The sequence below is a fragment of the Hylobates moloch genome, unplaced genomic scaffold, assembly GCF_009828535.3.
Source record: "Hylobates moloch isolate HMO894 unplaced genomic scaffold, HMol_V3 SCAFFOLD_18, whole genome shotgun sequence".
NCBI lineage: Eukaryota > Metazoa > Chordata > Mammalia > Primates > Hylobatidae > Hylobates > Hylobates moloch.
The window spans coordinates 60,609,921-60,628,657 of record NW_026652293.1 but is presented as its reverse complement, the minus strand read 5'-3'; the positions used below and the strand labels follow the sequence as shown (position 1 = coordinate 60,628,657).

The following is an 18,737-nucleotide window of genomic DNA, read 5'->3' as shown; positions in this document are numbered from 1 at the left end:
TGGGGAGAAGCACAAGATCACAGCAGAGGCTGCCATCTCTGCAAACCCTAGCACAGACAACATCTCCCTGTCTCACACACCCAAGAGCCTTTGCATGACCACCTGGGTGATGCCATCTGCGAGCCAGCGGGAGGGAGTCAGCAGCCCAGCACCAGGGTCAGGTCATGGCTCTGCCTCTGCCAGTACAGGCCTGGTGAGATGAGGTACCCGCCCCACCTCCTGCCAGCTGCCTGCTCCCACCTCCTGACTGGTGTAGTGGCCACACCCTGGCCTGCCATCTCCAGGCTTTGGAGTGCTCTGTTTGGCTGACCTTGTGGGAGCGTTGCATGTGGGTGTGGAATTCCTGCCCACAGCAGGGCAGCTGGGGACCTGGGCAGGCAGCTCGGATTTGAGTCCCAGCTCTCGTCCAGCCACTGTGCTCATGACCTGTCTGCACGTGGGTCCCTAACTGCAGACTGCAGTAGGAAAGCAGGATTAAAAAGAAACACAAACCCCTTCTCTTGTCTCTAAGTGTGAGATGTTTCATGCACAATGCAAATGACAGAATGAAACTCTCCACATGGTGGAGGGCAGCCAGCACCATGGGGGTGTGGGAGATGGTCCCCGGCCCAGCAGGTGCAGAAGCTGGAGGCATGCAGGGCCAGGCAGGTGTGGATGGGGAAGGCTGGATGGGGTGGGCCGCCCCAGGAATGCTAGCACAGAGATGTGTCCCCTGGGTGCAGAGGGGGCGATGAGCTGAGGGCTGAGCTGGTGCTATGTCTGTGGCTTAATGGGCTGTGTTCTGTGAGGAATCTAGGAAGGTGAACCACACTGTGAAGTGCTGCTTTACACATTCAGCCTAGGTCTAGAAGCCTCATAAGCCCACCTGACAATGGAGAAGAATACACTGGAAAGGAAACTTGAGTGACCCACCACTTTCAATAAATGTCCATGTCCTCTTTCAGGGAAAGTTCTGGATCACTGCTTAGGTCAGGAGAAGGAATCCTCAGTGCTCTGTGTCCCCACCAGTTGGACGGCAGTGACCACCCAGGGTCTAGGGGTGGTGATCTTAATGGGGGCCCCTACAACTCCTCTGGTTGCCTCTAGAAACAGCACACCTGAGCCCTGGGGGAGCAGCCTCCTCACGCTCCGCCCAGTGACATGGCGGGAGGCTCAGCGTCCTGCAGGGTTGGGCAGCCAGGGCAGGAGATTCAGTGTTCCCCAGCAGGGCGGCCAGCGGTGGGACACATGCAGCTTGAGATTCAGGGTCACAAGCAATGCCCCCCCGCCTATGGCCCGGCCTTCGTCCGACCCACGAGAAACAGTATGGAGGAGGCCAGGACAGAGGGCCAGCCGGTCAGATCCAGCTCCCTCCACTGAACAGTGTGGCTCACATGAGATCACAAATGCGAACAAGCTGTGAAAACCGGAAAGGGCCCAGCCAGGGTGGCTGCCGTGCTGCAGAAGGAGCCCTTCCCCGGCCAGGTGCCCAGCCCCTCTGCAGACGGCACAGGGAGTTGGGGGCCGAGGTCACTCACAGGCACACGGCAGAGGTGAAATGAGCCACATGTCCCTTTCCAAACCCGGCCTTCCTGCTGAGATCTTTGTCATAAGACAGATGAATAAATGCCTGACTAGAGCCCCAGTCCCAGAGAGCAGGGCTTCTGCACCCTCGGGAGCTGGCAGGAACTCCATCTGTTGAGTCATAACTTAGATCGCTGGATGAGGCTCTGGAAAGTATATGGTGGGGTCAGTGGCTCCAGGAGGACGGGCAGATGACCTCACACAGGAGGTCTTTTCCACCGCCTGGCCCATGATCTCACGTGGCCCACAGCCAAATTGTACCGAGAGAGGGAAGAAAGCCTCAGCCCACCCCTTGCTGGCTCTGCTAACCCGCTCCCTTCTCACCTGCCCCTGCTGTCAGGTGATCCTGAGGGCATTGCTGGAACCAGCAGGCACAGCCCTTGGAAAGGATGGCCGGGCTGCACACTCACACTGTCCCTGTGCCCAAATCCTGTGAGGAGGCCTCCTGGAAGCCAGGGACATGCATCCACTTGGGCTCTGGTCTCAGTCCCTATGTCCCTCGTCAAGCATACTAAGATGTGATTTAAGTGTATTTAGCATTTAAATGTCCTTCAGGGCCATAGGGCTCCCGTGAGCTGACGGCTGGGGAGATGGCCCAAGTCCCTGCCAGGACCCACAGCTCCAATGCCTCCCACCAGCCCCTGCATCAGCTCTGCCCTCTCCATGACCACAGCGTGCAGTGCTATCAGGAGACACCACTATTTGTCTTTTCTGTTAATAACCGCATGTAGAAAACCAGGAAACATGAGAGAAGTTAAGGAATAAAACAAAATCTGTCCATAATCCAGACCACTGTTAGGGAGGCACCATCAGTGACACGAGCACACTCCGATCTGGCTTTTTCCCCCGTCGCTATGTCCATACACTCTTGTGAATAACTCAAATTTGAGATTAAAGTATATACACAACTTTGTCTTCTGTTTTTACCATCCCATAGCTATCCTGAATGAAAGCTGAGTTATTGGATATGCAGTGTAAGCTGACATTGTTCTAAGAACGTGGCACATTTTACCTGTTTCACAGACAGGGTGACCTGCCCCCAGTCCTGAGGATACACTCATTGCACATAGAGATGCTGTGGGGCAGGACCCAGGCCACATCCCAGGTCACCGCCAGAAGTCCTATACCCCTTACAGGTGGTGGCAGGGCCCTGGGACATCCAAGGGAGGCTAGGCCAGGACCTGTCTGGCTCTCTGACTGGAGTGTCTTCGGCAGGATGACACTAAGAGTAGCGGAATAAGCCATATTAAATCTGTCTAACCCTGACCCAGATGTTGAAAGGTAAAAATGATAGGGAAAACAAATAAAATACTGTACTGAACCCAATAGACACAGAGTACCATTTGACATACATCAATGCCAATAATTATTAAACATACATCATATTCTTCTTTTATATACAGTCCTAGCAAGCCACCATGAAGGTTATACTACCTACGGCAAGGCCCAGCAGAGACCCGCAACAACTCAGGGATCAGGAGCCACATGGAGATCAGGACCACAGGGAGGCATGAAGCCCGTCCACCTGGGGCCACCTCCACACAGACCCTGACAGCCCCACACTCCTGTTCACTATCTTCCCCACATGACGCCTGTCCCCCACGGTCATCTCCAACAGATCCAGGCAGCCCGGCACTCCTGTCCACCACCTTCCCTGCAAGGCAGAGTGGCGCGTGCCCAAGATGCTGGCTGTGCTAGTGACCCTGGTGTGATGTGATCACTTTATGTTTCATGTATGGAAAACTTCACCACGTAACCCATGAGTATGTACAATTATTCCCAACCTAAAAATATTGTCTATGACATCTCCCCAGAATATAAAGAAGAAAATAAAATAACTTTTTTTAAAAAAGACATTGAATTCATGCCTTTTTCTAGTGCATAAGAAAGCAGTAGGAATAGCAAAAATTTCTATACTTCAGGTTTTTGCCTATTAAGCACAGTAATAATATGCACAATTTATTTGTGACTAAGACCAGCTGATCTGCCTATAGAAGCGGAATATTTTATTGTATACACAGACAAAATAAAGGCTGGCTCCCGCTGTACTTTTTGATTTGAAAATGTCTCACCATATTGAAGGCCTTAAAAGAGAACTCATTCCAAATAGCCTGTTGAGACCCTTGGCCTGCCTGCCAAAATTGCACTTGAAGTTAATTAATAGTGCAAAAACACAAGAGCGATCTGTACAGCTGCTAGGTCTGCAGACAAAGAACATTCCTAAGCAAACCTTCAAACTGCTAGTGTCCTGGAGTGCGGGTCCAGATTCTTTTTCCTTTAAGAAGGGACTGAAGTAATTACATGGCATCGTGTGCATTCCACATAACAGGGATGGAAAGAATGGAGAATGTGAAGTCTGGCCAAACCCTAGAAACAGTTGTTCCTCTGCGGCCTGGGGTGACAAGCCATCTAGCCATTGTGCAGGATGCTGTCAGCTCCAGGGCAGCCAGTGGCCTCACACAGGAACCTTCATGGGCTCTGAGTCAGAGGCCAGGCGCAAATCAGACTTCCTTGAGTCCCTGCTACATGAGTAAAGAAACCAGGAACCGGCCTTCCTTCCAGCCAGTTCGACCTCCACAGAAACTACCTGATTAAAAGTGCTTTGGGTTTTGGGGGAAACAAACTTTTATAAACTTCAAAGAAATAGAGCAAGGAGTGCTTGAAGGACAGTACAATCCAGGCTGGCCCTGGGACATGCCTGCAAGCCGGACCTGGGAGAAGTGTTCCTAACAGAAGCTGCAGCTTAAAGCATCAGTGGATGCCTGGCCAGACCCATGCCTGGACTCTGCAGTCCTGAGCGGCTTGTGGGACCCGCTGAGGGCGTCAGAGCCAGGAAGGGGAGCAGCCCTAGGTGACTCAGGCAGGCAGCAAGAGGCACAACCTGAACAAAGAAACGCAACTAAGTGTGGCTGACACTGCCGGCTTATGGCCATGGTCCCCCAGGATAGCACCAAAGCCACTTTCCTCCAACACATCCGTGAGGAGGATGCCCTGGGCGCTGTGGGCCTGGCCGGCTCCCTCATGCCCTGAGCAAAGGCTGTTCTGGAAGAAAAGCTTCTGCTTGCTGCCCTGCTAGGAAAGTCTCTGTCTCCACAAAGCTCCTGCAGACTCAGAGCAAAGCATCACCAACACTGTCTGGGTTGACAGCAACATAGGCCAGAAGCCCTGCAGAGCAAAGACAAGAGCATTTAACATTCTCACCATTTCCATTTTGTTTATAAAGGCAAAAAATAAATATGGAAAAATAGCCTAATGAAGTAGGGTGGGCCCACCTACAAAGCAGCTGTGTGTCCATGCGCGCACCATTAGGGCAAGGCTGAGTGCTGGGGGCCTGAAGACGTCCCGGGCTTGTGCGTTCGCTGCCACCAGCAGCCCGGGAAGACGGTTCTCCAGAGGCATGCAGGGCCTTGAGCCTCCAAACTCTGCGGGACATCGGCTCTTGTGTCCCACGGGACATGTCTGCTCTGGCTCGCCTCGTGATGCCGGAGTGCGGCACATCACCGTACCAAGCCAAGCACCGAGAGCAGTCTGCTGTTAGCTGGGCTGCCCTGGCCGTGTCATTAAGCTGACTCACTGAGGAACTGTGAATTTTCTAGCAGTGAGAAATTAGCAACCATTTAAGAACAGAGCTGGGATAAATCAAGCTGTCTACAACTCAAAATAGTTCTACCAGTTGGGGCCATTAATATGCTGCAGAGAATGTAAAGGGGGAAAATTGGCTCTCACCGCAGCCAAGCTCTGGAGGCCGTAAAGAACACTCTCTGCTGCAATCTGTCACACTCGGCACTCGCAGACCACCCTGTGGCCCGCCCAAGTCCCCTCTGCTGCATTCCTGGAGGCCAAGGTGGTCTGTGCACTAGCGGGGGGGCAGACGCAGGGCCCCCCTCCTCAGGACGCCCCCGCGGCGGTGGGTCGAGGCAATGAGCACGGCGGCCTTGCTGCTCAGAGGGGACTTTGATTCAGCCGGGCCAGCTGAGCTCACTCCAGGCGCGCACAGGAAACGCCATGCAGAGCAAGGAGCTGGGCCTGGACTGGATTGCCCTGCCCAAGAGCGCTCCCTGCTCCTAGACCACGGATGGAGATTCCCATTAAGAAAGCCAAGTGTTTGAGGGACGATGAATCCTCACTAAAGTGTTCAGGGAATGTGAACTGAGTGCCACTGAAGGTGCATCGCACACGTGGAAGAACCTCAGAGGTACCCTCAAAATAGGAAACAAACTGAAAATGCACTAAAATGTGGCTCTTCCAAGGGGTTGGCCACAGCCCCACAAAACCCACTTCCCAGCCTGAACCAACACGGCCAGAGCTATGGCCAATGAGTCTGCTCCCAACTTGCCAGGCACCTCATGCTCTGCCCTGCGAGCTGCGGCCCCGTCCCCCTTGCCTCTCACCTACACCTCGAGGCGGGACGCTGCTGTGCATGGAGGGGACAGGAACAGGGCCCAACACTCAGGGCTGTGACACACAGCTCAGAAGCAGCCACACTGCTGACCCCTGCCATTGAGGGCCACTATGCAGCCTCACTCTCCCGGTGGGTGACACCTGGCCCAGTGAACCTGCCTCCGGCATTGCTCTTTCATCCTTCAACACATGGTGTCAACAGCTGCACAAACCCACTTCCCAGCCTGACCAAGACTGCGTAATACCTGCTGACCACATTTAAAGGCTAGCAAACATGTCAAAATGAACAGAACAGCTAAGCAGAGGATCCATACAGAAACAGGCAGCCTGCACAGCACTATAAACCCATGGCCCAGGAGACCAGTGCGGAGCGTTCCACCTACAACTGCAGGAGCCCATTCTCCTCTGCACCAGATGCCTCCATGGGCCACAGGCTGGGAGATGGGCCACGGGCTGGGAGGCAGCCCTCAACATGCCTAGAGATGGATCCACAGCAGGTGTCTCCTCCAACCACAGCAGAGGGAAGCTAGCAACACGACAAACTGAAGTGTTTACAAATTAAACAACCAACAGGTGATGGAAGGGAAATTAGTAAATTCTTTGAGATGAATGAAAACAAAAGCATGATATACTAAAATAGTCATGTGCTGCCTAATGATGTGGATGCATCCTGAGGAACCATGGCTCGGGGTCTCATCGTGGGACAACGCTAGAGCACACATACACACACCGAGGGGGCAGGGCCTGCGGTGCCCGGCTGTGTAGCGGGGCACACCCCCCCAAGCTGCAGGCCTGCATGGCACCACAGCACCAAGCAGCACAAGTAGCTGGAGCACCACGCTAACCACCTGCACATCTAAACGTGGAGAAGGTGCAGTAAACGTGCAGCATAAAGATACGAAATGGCACGCAGCATAGGGCGCTTCCTGTGAACAGGGCTGGCAGGACTGGACGCGGCCCTGGGTGTGCGGTGAGTGAGCGTGAAGGCTTAGGCGTGACTGAACACTACTGTGGACTTTATCAACACTGCGCACTAAGGCTCCAATAAATTTATTTTAAAAAGTCTTTCGTCAGTAATAGGTGAACCTTAGCTTCCTGTAACTTTTGTATATTACAAACTACGATTTTTTTAACTCTGACTCTTCTGTAATAAAATTTCAAACACAAACACTATATAGCCGTGCCAGAATAATTTTTCTTTATATTCTTATCCTATATGCTGTTTTCTCTTTTTAACTTATTTTATTTTTTACTTTTGAAACTTTTTTTTGGCCAGGCACAGTGGCTCATGCCCATAATCTCAGCACTTTGGGAGGCTGAGAAGGGAAGGCTGCTTGAGCCCAGGAGTTCAAGACCAGCCTGGGCAACATAGGGAGACTCCATGTCTACAAAAAAAAAAAAATTAGCTGGACGTGGTGGTGCACACCTATAGTCCCAACTACTTGGGAGGCTGAGGTGGGAGAATCACCTGAGCCCGGAAGGCAGAGGTTGCAGTGAACCGAGATCATGCCACTGCACTCCAGCCTGGGAGACAGAGTGAGACCCTGACTCAAAACAAAAAATACAAAAAACCTTACTACAAAGCTACAGTAATCAAAACAGTGACATTAGACCGCAGAATGGAATTAAGTGAGAAACCAGAGATAAACTCATATTATCTATGGCTAATGGATTTTCAACAAGGGTGTCAAGACCATTCAATGGGGAAAGAACAGCTGGTTTACCAAATGGTGTTGGGAAAACTCGATCTGGACACACAGAAGAATAAATCTGGGTCCTCACCTCACTCAGCACACAAACATTAACTTAGAATGGGCTCACAACCTAAAGAGGAAACCAAAACCACAGAACTCCTAAGAAAACATGGGGGTAAAGCTTTATGATCTGGGGGTCTTAGAGCATTTCCCTTGATAATAAGGGGACCAGTGTGTACCCCAAAGACTTGAGAGCAGGGCCTCAAACAGATGCTCACGTGAATGCTTACAGCAGCATTCTCCATAGCAGCCCAAAGGAGGAAACAGCTCGCACATCCACCAACAGAGGGGTTTTCAGTGCATGGGCCCTGAAAACTGTATGCCAAGTGAAATAAGCCAGGCACAAAAGGACAAGGGTTGCGTGACTCCCCTGCTGTAAGGAACCCAGAGTGGCAGGCTGGCAGAGATGGAAGGCAGAGTGGTGGGCGGGGGGCTGGGGCAGAAACATGGGTTCATGTCTCACAGAAACAGTTTCTGTGCAGGACAATGGTGGTGAATTTCATTAACCCCACTGAATCGTACACTTAAAAATGCTTAAAATGGCATAATTTGTGTTTTATATATTTCACCACAATTTTTAAAAAGTGAATAATGAGAAACTCCCCACTGCTATAACACGTATTACCTTCCACAGCCAGGGACTCCATGACACCCAGCACTTGCCACGCACACCTGGCCTTCATTAAGGCAACACCTGGGAGGACAGGAAAGGTTCGGGGTGGGGTGAGTCCTCCAAGCCTGAAGTCCCACTCAGCACTCAGTCGAGCACTCGGTCTCTGCTCGATCTGTTCAGCTGGTGCAGCCTGGGAGTGGCCTTGGGAGGGCTTGTCAGGTGCTGGCCTCCGGCCCTCGGCACGGGTCCCACACTCTCTCCTGCCAGGCCCTTTGTACCGGTAGTTTCCCAGGTGGTTTCTGGGTACTGGTTGGTGTGAGCATCCAGGACCCCAAGGGCTGTGCCTGGCATGGCCTCCTGTCCCCACCACTCTGAAGCCATGGGCCCTGCTCAGCCCAGGGTCCTGGGTCCTCTGCAGTCATGCCCAGCACAATGGGAGTTTGGGGGGCATGGGCACAGGAGTGGCTCACTTGCAAAAGCAGAGGGTGTGGGTGGGGGTGGGCAGGGTGCACAGAGGCAGGCGAGCAGGCGCTCACCGTCACAAACCCATTAGCCAAAGAGCATACAGGTTAAAAGGGAAGGCATGGTGTTTCCCTGTGATGCCACCTCCACCCAGCTGCTGTAAGTCTGAGTTACAGGGCGCCCTCAAGCCACGTGCATGCAGGGCCCCCACACCTGGTCCAGGGCACCCTTGGGACATGGCCTCCTGCTGTGTGGATGTCGGGCTGCCTGGCACCCTGTCCCCATTCCCAGCCTCTTCTTATGGATCAGCATTTAGAAAGTCGTGCAATGTGGTGTCAGGAGCATGAGTAATAGGAACTCATAGTGAAGGCACAGATCCCCAAACATGCGGCTTAGCTCAGTGCTTCTATCACACTGCCGTCAAGGCCATAAATAAAAACAACATCACAAAACCTCACAGTCCCCCAAAATATTGACCTCCTGCCTGCGTCGTGATGAACACTTGACACGAACAACCTGGAAAAGCAGGAAGGTACGGGACGCTGAGAGCCTGAGTGGAGGAGGAGCCTGGCCTCCCCACCCCTCCTCACTCACAAGCAAGGCCCACTCCTGCCTGGCTAGCCTCGGAGGGTGGGTGCTGCATTCAGTGCCCCCGCAGAGCCCAGACACCTTGGGGGTGGCCAGTCCCACCATCCCCTCTGGCCATAACCTGCTCTCCAACTCGCCTGCTCCACACACTCCCACTGGGGCCAGGCAGGAGAGCGACACTTGTGTCAGATGCGCTCAGTACAGAGCACGGTGTCCATGCAGCTTCTCCTGCCCCTGGGGACTGCAGGGGCCCAAAGTCACATGGAGCTGTTGGCCCCCGACATGGTCGGTGAGCTCAAAGAAGCCAGGGCGCTCATGGCGCACTAAGACCCTTATTTCAAGTACTAGGGAGACACTCTGTGAATATGATTATCTTACGTTCATTAGGTAGGCAGGAAACCATTGATTTTTTTCCCGACTAGGAGAGGACACAGATTAATTGAGGGAAGTTTAGATTAGAGACATCAGGGACAGGGAAGTGAGGGAAGCCAGACCAGGAACAGGGGTCCCGGAGGAAGATGCAATGCACTCTTCAGTTCCTAAAAAAGAGAAACAAAAGGAAAGAAAGGGATGTTACCTTCTGAAGATAGTTTCATAGAAGGCAGGGAGCCCCAGAATGACTTCAGAATGTTCCAGCAAATCACCAGAACTGGTACACATGGGACATGACGCTGTGGAGTGGGCAGAGGGTTTCTGCCAAAGACGTGAGGACAGAAACACCTGGGTCCCCAAATGCCCAGAAGCTGCCGTCCCACACCCCCACGTGAGCCCTACCTGAGCCCCATGTGAGCCTAACTGCACCCTCAGTCTCACCCCCGTCCCAGCACCAGGCTCAGCTCCCTGGGAACCCTTTGACTTTGAATGGAACGAGTTGCATGGCTTTCCTGTTACCACGTGTGTTTGCATTTGTTGTTTATGGAGACGTCACAGGCAGTGGTACGCTGGTCACCCCATGCCATAAGGCAGGAGGCTGAGGCGTCATCCAAGCATCCCCTGGGACCTGCGCCCACAGGGACCGGCCATGGCACATCTGTTCCTGTCAGGAACCACGGCAGGAGTGCAGCAGGCTTCTTTCCCACCATCAGGCACCAGCGAGGCTCCCACCCACTCTCCCACCAGACCCAGTGTCTGTCTACACTGAGTGTCCACCTGGTTCCTCCCTGGGGACAGAGGGACGTGGACACAGCAACCCCAAAGCAGGACAAGAGAGATGAGGCTGCATGAGCTGGAGTGTCCCAGGGAACTGCCTGACACCACCTCCAGTTCTACTGTGTCCAGGCACCACGTCCATGGCGTGGGCCCCAGTGGATTCCACAGCCGCAAAGAGGAGCAGACAACAGAAGCAAGTCAGAGGCTCTGTCAAATCCACCTCCTACAGCCCCCGGCCCTCCACCCTCCACAGCCACAGTGACACAGTGGCCAGGGCCCCAGAGACAGCAGGGCTCGCCGCATCACCCCTGCCTGTCCTGTGTGATCACAGCCACCCTCTCCTGAGCACCCCCAGTTGCAACCCACACCACTGGGACACGTTTCAGCATGATGGCTTTAATAGCATCTGCAACAGAACCACAGCTGGATGAAGGGGGGTTTCGGGCATTTTTATTTTCCCCAGAAATGTAACTCACTCTGGCTTCTGCTTGAGCTTCAACTGTGCACTAGGAATTCTCTAAATAGGAAACACATGTATTGCCTCAAAAAGACAGTCTCCTGTGAAACTAGGCTCCTCCTGCAAGGAAGGGGGCCCGCATCTGACCAACGTGCTGCCCTTGCCCCCAAGGCACGCCAGGCCTTCCTGGGCCCTCCCAACCCCATACCTTGGGTGACTGCTTCCTCCCGCTCTGCCACTGGCCTTGATGCCAGAGTCCTGAATGTGGAGCCTGTTCCTCCCGGTGTTGAGCCACTGGGCTTGCTGGATCTTTAATGATGGCAGTGCCCATGCAGCCCCAGGGGAGACGCAGCCTGGATGGCTGGTGGGGAGCCCCACTCACCCTCAGCTCCATGCAGTCACCTGACCACCTCCCCATCGCTCCCAGGCTTTGAGGTGAAGAACACGCCACACGTGACAGGAGAGTCTGATTGTGTGGACACTTGAGGGCCTCTCCAACTACATGGCCACCATTGCAATTAACAGGTAAAATTCCTACTTTTTTGTCTTAAAGCTTTGTTCCTACTTCAGTCTAAATACAACTGTGGGATATAGCAAGCGTCTCGGCCGTGGACACCTTTGTGGGGTGTGGGAGTGGGATGTGCTCAGATCCTGCCAGTCTCAGCCACGCGCCGAGGCACTCTCAGGAGGATGGCTGGGAAAGCATCAGGTAAGTCTGTCTTTACAGTATTGAGCTTTCTCAAAAACCCCGAGCAAACGAGACCCAGGCCAAGAATGTTCTGGAGGCAGTGAGTGTATCTGAAGATGACTAGGAACCTGCAGAGTGAGCTGGCTACACCTACCAGGCAGTGCTGTGTGTGCCATTACCAGACATGACTAAGTGAGGCCGGGAGGAAAAAGTGACAAGCCGTGTCCACTTGAATTACCCCAGAGCAAAGATGAGCACCTTTTTCCCCAAACAAGCTGGTCTCAAAGGAGTTTATGCCTACACAGACATGTAAAGTAAGAATTGGTTTTTAAAAACAGGCTGAAGAGACAGAGTATCTTTATCCACCTCCTGGTGGACATGGGCAGAGCCACCCACAAAACACTCCCTACAAAAACAGGGCCGGGCCTGACAGAGCCCCAGACCCACCTGCTGCCGACTCAGAGGCTCAGGGACGGGGAGCCCACGCCCTGCGTGGACACAGTACTGCAAGATCCAAAGTACACAGTCTCAGCCCAACAGACAGCTTTGCTTTTTCAAGGAATCAACTGCAGGGGAAGACGAGACGGAAGCTGCACCTGGAGACTGCATGTGCGCCACATACCCTGTGGGACACGCCCTTCAGCAAGGGCTCAGCAGGTTGGAGCACTGCCTGGATACTGGATGGTGCTGAGGAGCGACTTCCTGTTTCCTAAGGCGACAGTGGCAGTATGGTTCTTTCTGAATGGCTCTTATCTTTTAATGATACATATGGAGATATTTACAAATGAAGAGATATGATGACTGGGTACAGCTTCAAAAATTACTTGGAAAGCCAGCATATTAGCCAGCAACCTCTGGACAAGACAGGAGTATTTACACTGAACATTAAAATTCCAGCCTCCCAGGCACAAAGTGCTGAGCCTCCTTAAGAACCAGTGTTCAGCACATGAGGGCCGAGTGAGCCATGCACCCGACTGTGCATGCACTCATACAGTGCACACACAGAACACGCAACACACAGCAGGCATGTACCTGCATGCATGCACAGTATACAGAGCACACATGCACGCACATGCATAGCACAGAGTACACATGTACAGGTACAGTACATGCACGCTCCACACACGAGACATGCACATACACACATGCCCATGCACAGTACACACAAGGTACACATACAGCACATATACCTGCACCATACATGAAACACATACACATGCACAACACACACATGTGCATACACACACAGCACACAATACACACATGTACTCACAGTACAAGTACACACACATGCACATGGACATATACACAGTACAAGTACATGCATAACATATGTACACATAGCACACATAGTACACATAAATGCACAATGTGTACAGTACATGCACACTACACACAGCATGCACATGTACATGCATAGTAAACATACACACCTGTGCACACACACACACGGACATGTACAATGGGTGCAGGTGGTAGCCAGGGCAGCTGTGTGTGCATAGGAATGTGTCTGAATGTGGTGCATGTTGTGTTCCAGGAAGTGTATGGACCTGGGACGGACACTGCCCTTCCTCCCTCCCTGCAGCTGCCAGCAGCTCCTCCTTGGTGCGAGGCCAATATGGATGGATGACCCAGCGCTTGTTTGTGGTCAGGAAGGCGAGAGGAGCAGCCTGCGGGAAGACTGGGACACAGTGCTGGCTGGCATGGCACTGGGGACATCTTACCTGGGTTAGTTCCTGGGTATCCGCCTCGGAAAGGGCTGGCAGGCTTGTCTGCAGGTGCAGTGCCGTGCCTTCCTGGTCTCCTGAGGGTGGCTCACGGTGCAGGGTACAGCCCATCAGCCCAGATGCTGCAAGGAGACCAGATGGTCAGCAGTGACATCTCTCGGAGGTGCAACAACCCTCGTGTGCTCTGGATGGCAGAGCGTGGTCTTTGAGGCAGTATTCCTCCCGCCACCACATGCAGGACTGCTTCCTCTCTCGACCTCTGTGAGCCTTGCCTTGCCACCCAGCCCTGAAGGATTAGCGTCTGCAACACTGCAAACAGACGGTGGCCACTCTGTACCTCTCAGAGTAAAAGCCCTACATCCCAAGTGGTTTTATTTTATTTTTGAGAAAGGCTAAAGATTTAAGAGTATAAAACACAAGAATCATTGAACTCTGGTGAAATGCACATCACGCACATGACTGGGGAACTGCAGTGACATCTGAGCTACTCTGCAGAAGGCTGCGGTTCTGGAGAGCACAGGAAGTGGCCCACAGCCCAGGCCAAGCACTGCCACACGTCTGTGCCACCGAGGTGGGAGGTGAGTCAGAGCTGCCCGTGGTCAGGCTCAGAGAGGACCTGGGTGTTCCCGCCCTGTGGTGAGCCTCAGGGCTCCAGGCCACCTGCCAGAGGCAGTCTCACTCCACAGAAGGTGGCCCAGTGTGCCTCCTGCAGAGGCCACCTGCCCTTTATTTACAGAGCAGCTTCAATGGCAGCCTTGACACCCCGGGGCCCAGATAAGGGCGCAATGTTGTTTGCTCTTCTGCAGCACACGCAGCTCCCCTACATCTGGTGCAGCCGTCATTTACAAGGATGTCAGGAAACAGGCAGGGAGAGTGCAGCTGCAATGCCAGCTCCTGATGGGGCAGGCAGGTGGGTAGGCGGCCTCAGCATCCCTCCCAGGGTCCTACCTCAGCCAGCAGAGCCCATGCCCTCCTCACTCCTGATGAATGCAGCCCGGGAGCAGCGGCCGAGCATGACCTCAGAAAAGGAGATGAAAGGGGGGATATCTGGGGGTGCACTCTTGCTGGGGCCAAGGGCATACCCCCTCTAGCCTATCACTCCCTAAATGATCTTGACAAGCTCACCTTCCAACTCCACCCTCCACAAGAGAGATGCCACCTCCAAGACGCCACCCCCACCAGCCTATCACCCCCCAAATGATCCTGACAAGCTCACCCTCCCTGATAGCACCCGGCTGAGCAGAGATGGACCAGCCTTGCCCAGGACCACAGGGGACTGAGCACAAGGATGGCCCTAAAGAGGGAGCAGCTCCAGGCCCAGCAGATGGGTGCAGATGCAAGTGGGGAAGTGGGGTGAGACTCAGGTGGGAAGTGAGGGGCTCCCTTCACAGACAGCACCAGCGGGACAGATCGCCCAGAAGGCTGTTTTCCTATCCCACTCTTAAGAAACAAAATCTGGTTACAACCAACAACAATTTCACAACCTAGGTTTGCAACACCCAAGCTGTATGTGGGTGCTCTCTGGGGAGCTGCGGCCCACTACTGTGCTTCTCTGAATTTGTGCATTACCCATGGGAGCCTGCAGGCCCTCACATGAAGCTGCTCACTGAGGAGCCCTTCTCTGAAACACTGAGCCACAGTGCACAGGCCAAGCTAGGCTGGACGACACAGCCACAGACTCAGAGGATGCGTGCCCCTGGTGACCTGAGATCACAGGGTGGCCCCCGTCCACCTCACAGCACCAGCACAGCCTAGGCCACAGGAATGGAGGGGCACAAACTGCCCAGCCTGCGCTGCACCAGTGCCTCCTTCCTCCAAGAGCCCCACACCCCACCCTGCCCTGCCCAAGGCTCTCGTAGTCTGGTCTGCAGTGTGCTGTCTGCAGTGTGCTGTGTGATGGTCTACAAGCCTGCTATGTGCTGGTGCCCTTTGACTTGCTGGGTGTTGGGAGCTGAAGGACTGTGTGCTTTCCTCAGCATCTTCTCGAGCTGCAATTCCCTGGCTACAATGGGGCTTTTAAAAAAAAACAACAACTATTTATTTTGTAGAGACTGCATGTGACCTAGGTTGGTCTCAAACTCCCGGCTCAAGTGATCCTCTTGCCTCAGCCTCCCGAGCAGCTGAGAACACAGGCATGCAGCACCACTACCTGCTAATTTTTGTGTTTTTGTTTGTTTTGAGACAGAGTCTTGCTCTGTCGCCCAGGCTGGAGTGCAGTGGCGTGATCGCGGCTCACCACAACCTCCGCCTCCTAGGTTCAAGGGATTCTCCTGCCTCAGCCTCCTGAGTAGCTGGGAGTATAGGTGCACACCACCACACCTGGCTAATTTTTTTATTTTTAGTAACACAGGGCTTCACCATATAGGTCAGGCTGGTCTTGAACTCCTGACCTCGTGATTCGCCCGCCTCTGCCTCCCCAACTACTGGGATTACAGGTGTGAGCCACCGTGCCTGGCTTAATTTTTATATTTTTTATAGAGTCTTGCTATGTTACCCAGGCTGGTCTCATCCTCCTGCACCCAAGTGATCCTCCCACATTGGCTTCCCAAAGTGCTGGGCTGCAGGCATGAACCACCGTGCCCAGCCGACACAGCCTCTTAAGGGCAGAGCCCCTGGGCCTCCCTACCTAGGACATAGCTTTCATTTCAGCACCTGAGGCTGTGTGACAGAGACACTCAGCCCGTTCTGGAATTTTAACAAATAGGACTTTGCTTAAACACTCAGAAGGCTGGACAGAATACTTAAGCCTCAAGCCATGGATGTTTCTGCTGGGCACGGTGGCTGGGGTCCTGGTGAGGCTGCGTCCCACCATCTCCAGAGCCACAGTGCTCGTGGAGCTGCTGAGTCACTCTTTTTAATATTTCTTCCAGGAAAGCTTAATTTGGTTCTGTAAGGATGGTTTCTGTCTTGGGGTCATGAGTGACTGCAATTAAACAAAAGCATCACAGGTGGTTCACAGCAAGAGGGGTGGGGTGACTCGACTGTCTGGGAGTAGGAAGTGTTCGAGACACCCAGGCATGGCCTTGCTGGCCTGGGGGTGCAGGAAGGCAGCCCAGGAAGAGCCCAGGGCACACTAAGGGCTGCAGAATGTCTTGGTCAGCTGGAAAGAGGGTGCCCTGAGGCCACAGGCCCCTGTGTAAGACACAGCTCCGTCTTCACCGCCAGTGCTGAGGAGGGGCTGCCTGCACCTGCCTGGGAGCGGGGACCTTGGCCGCCAGCCTGTCTGTCTCCAGCAAGCCCCTTCCCTCAGCCCTGTCCTCCAACACTCACCTGTCACCCAGGAAAGGCCTCTGCTGGGCCTAGTGGGCCCGTGAAGCTAGCGCACAGGTAAGGACAGCGTAGGGAGCTGAATGGAGGAGACAGCAGCTTGTGTGCTCCATCTCCCACTCAACCAATACGCGCGTGCAGGTGGGGGCTGAGCGGCTTCCTCTGATAGGCTCCAGGCCAGCTGACGCAGTACCCCCAGGCTCCCCAGTCAGCCCAACCCGGGCCCGCAGTGCCGTAGCAGGCTCCTGGGTGCTTCAGCTCCAGTGGGAACTTCCCTGCCTCAAAAGACGCCTGGCACTAACGACCTGCAGAGACAACCTCAGCCACCCCAATGCTCTGGTCCTTTACTAACTGCCCACTCCATACACCTGCCTCCTGCCCTGTCCTGCTGCTGGTGCTGTTGTGCAGACAGACACACGGCCCGGGGAAGCAGAGGTACAGGCAAGGCTGTCATCAGGGAGCTGGAAGCCCAGGCAGGCCTTAGCCCTAAGACAGGCAGTGAGTGACAAAGAAAAAACTCAGTGAACAAACAGCCTTCAAATACGCTGTGCACAGCAGGGTAGAGGCTCACGCCTGAAATCCCAGCACTCTGGGAGGCTGCGGTAAGAGGATCACTTGAGTCCAGGAGTTCAAGACCAGCCTAGGCAACACGGCAAGACTCCATCACTAAAAAAAAAAAAAAAAAAATTAGCTGGGCATGGTGATATGTGCCTTTAGTCCCAGCTACTTGAGAGGCCAAGGCAGGAGGATGTCTTGGGCCCAGGAGGTTGAAGTTACAGTGAGCTATGATTGCACCACTGCACTCCAGCCTGGATGACAGGGCAAGGCCCTGTCTCTAAAAGAAAAAAATAAATAAAAAGAAAAAGAAAATACTGTGCATGTCTCTTGGTAGGATGTGTGGGAAGGAAACCTCACCCTGTGGCCTTCCTCCCAAACCACAGCCCAGGCTGACTGCAAGAAAATCTGAGACGGAGGCTGCTGTGCAAGCCCTGGCCCGGCCTCCAAAAGGCTGTCAGAACCCACAGGGCCCAGAGACATGTGAGGAGGGTGATTGTGTGGTCCTGGGTGCTCCTCAAGGCAAGGACGAGTGTCTAGAATAAAATAAAACGTGCGCTTGGCACGCAGCCCTGCAGAGGTCTCTGGAAAGGCTCCCCGCCCCGGGTGTCCCTCCCTGACAAGCGCCCGTCCGGTGTCGCGAGGCTGCCACCCTGTGGCCACATGTGCACCAGCGCTCGTCCCAGAGGCAGGGATTTCTGAGACATCCGTCATGGTTTCCACCTCCAGGGAGCCCACAGTTTCCAGCTGAGAGCAGTAAACGCAGGGAAGCTGGCACAGAGTCCCTGTGCCTACGCATGGACAACAGCAGCAGGCGGCAGGCAGAGGCAAGGCCTCAGAGCCACGAGTGCCCCACAGACTACTGAGCTCCCATCAAACGGGACGTCACCTTCTTGCTAACACAGCACCAGGCAGGGCACCGCACGCTCCAACCCCTGCATGGAGCCTCTTCAAGAACACCCTCTGGAGGCGCAGCTGCCCCCATGAGACCAGCACTTACCTGGACAGGCCAGGATGCCCATGGGGCTGAAAGTGAGCACGGAAAGGGGGCACAACAGTCCCCCACAGGAGGAACAGTCCATCCCACACATGCAGCAGGTCCCTGTGGGACTGTGTGCTGCGTGTGCCATGTGGCAAGATGGTTGCCCCAGGTACTCAAAACACCACGGGCCGGGTGCAGCTGTGCAAGTGAAAAGACGGTGCTTGCTGTGGCTACAACCCACACTCAGGTGACCTAAACTAAGGGGGCCCTCCTAGCCAAGCAGGGAGGGTGACGCCATCAGTCCTGAATCCTGAACGCACATTAAGGCCCCCAGAAAAGGTCATGATAGCCCTCTGACCTCAAACAGCACAGATTGCAGGAACCCACTTACAAACACCAGCCCGTGGAACACAGGAGTGCTCGCCACCACGGTGCAGCCAGGTTGGCGACATGGCAGGGCCACTAAACACACTGAGTGCTTCTCTACTGGGACCCTGGAGAGCAGTTCTGAACTCTTCAGAATGTCACAAA

General features: G+C 54.1%; 1 protein-coding gene and 1 pseudogene across 7 annotated transcripts in view; both read right to left on the bottom strand.

Moving 5' to 3' along the window:
• Window positions 1-18,737, bottom strand: part of SNAP47 (synaptosome associated protein 47) — a 48,346-nt gene that overhangs the window by 3,992 nt on the left and 25,617 nt on the right. For 5 of the 7 annotated variants that reach the window (XM_032137695.2, XM_058430532.1, XM_058430533.1 and 2 more), the window contains exon 4: window positions 13,400-13,524. In XM_032137695.2, the coding sequence (XP_031993586.1) occupies window positions 13,400-13,524 (125 nt within the window). Of the gene's footprint in view, window positions 1-4,635; window positions 4,729-8,698; window positions 9,921-13,399; window positions 13,525-18,737 lie in introns of those variants that run through there. The other 2 variants (XM_032137700.2, XM_032137697.2) reach the window with 2 other exon arrangements.
• LOC116458099 (uncharacterized) lies at window positions 9-2,929 on the bottom strand (annotated as a pseudogene).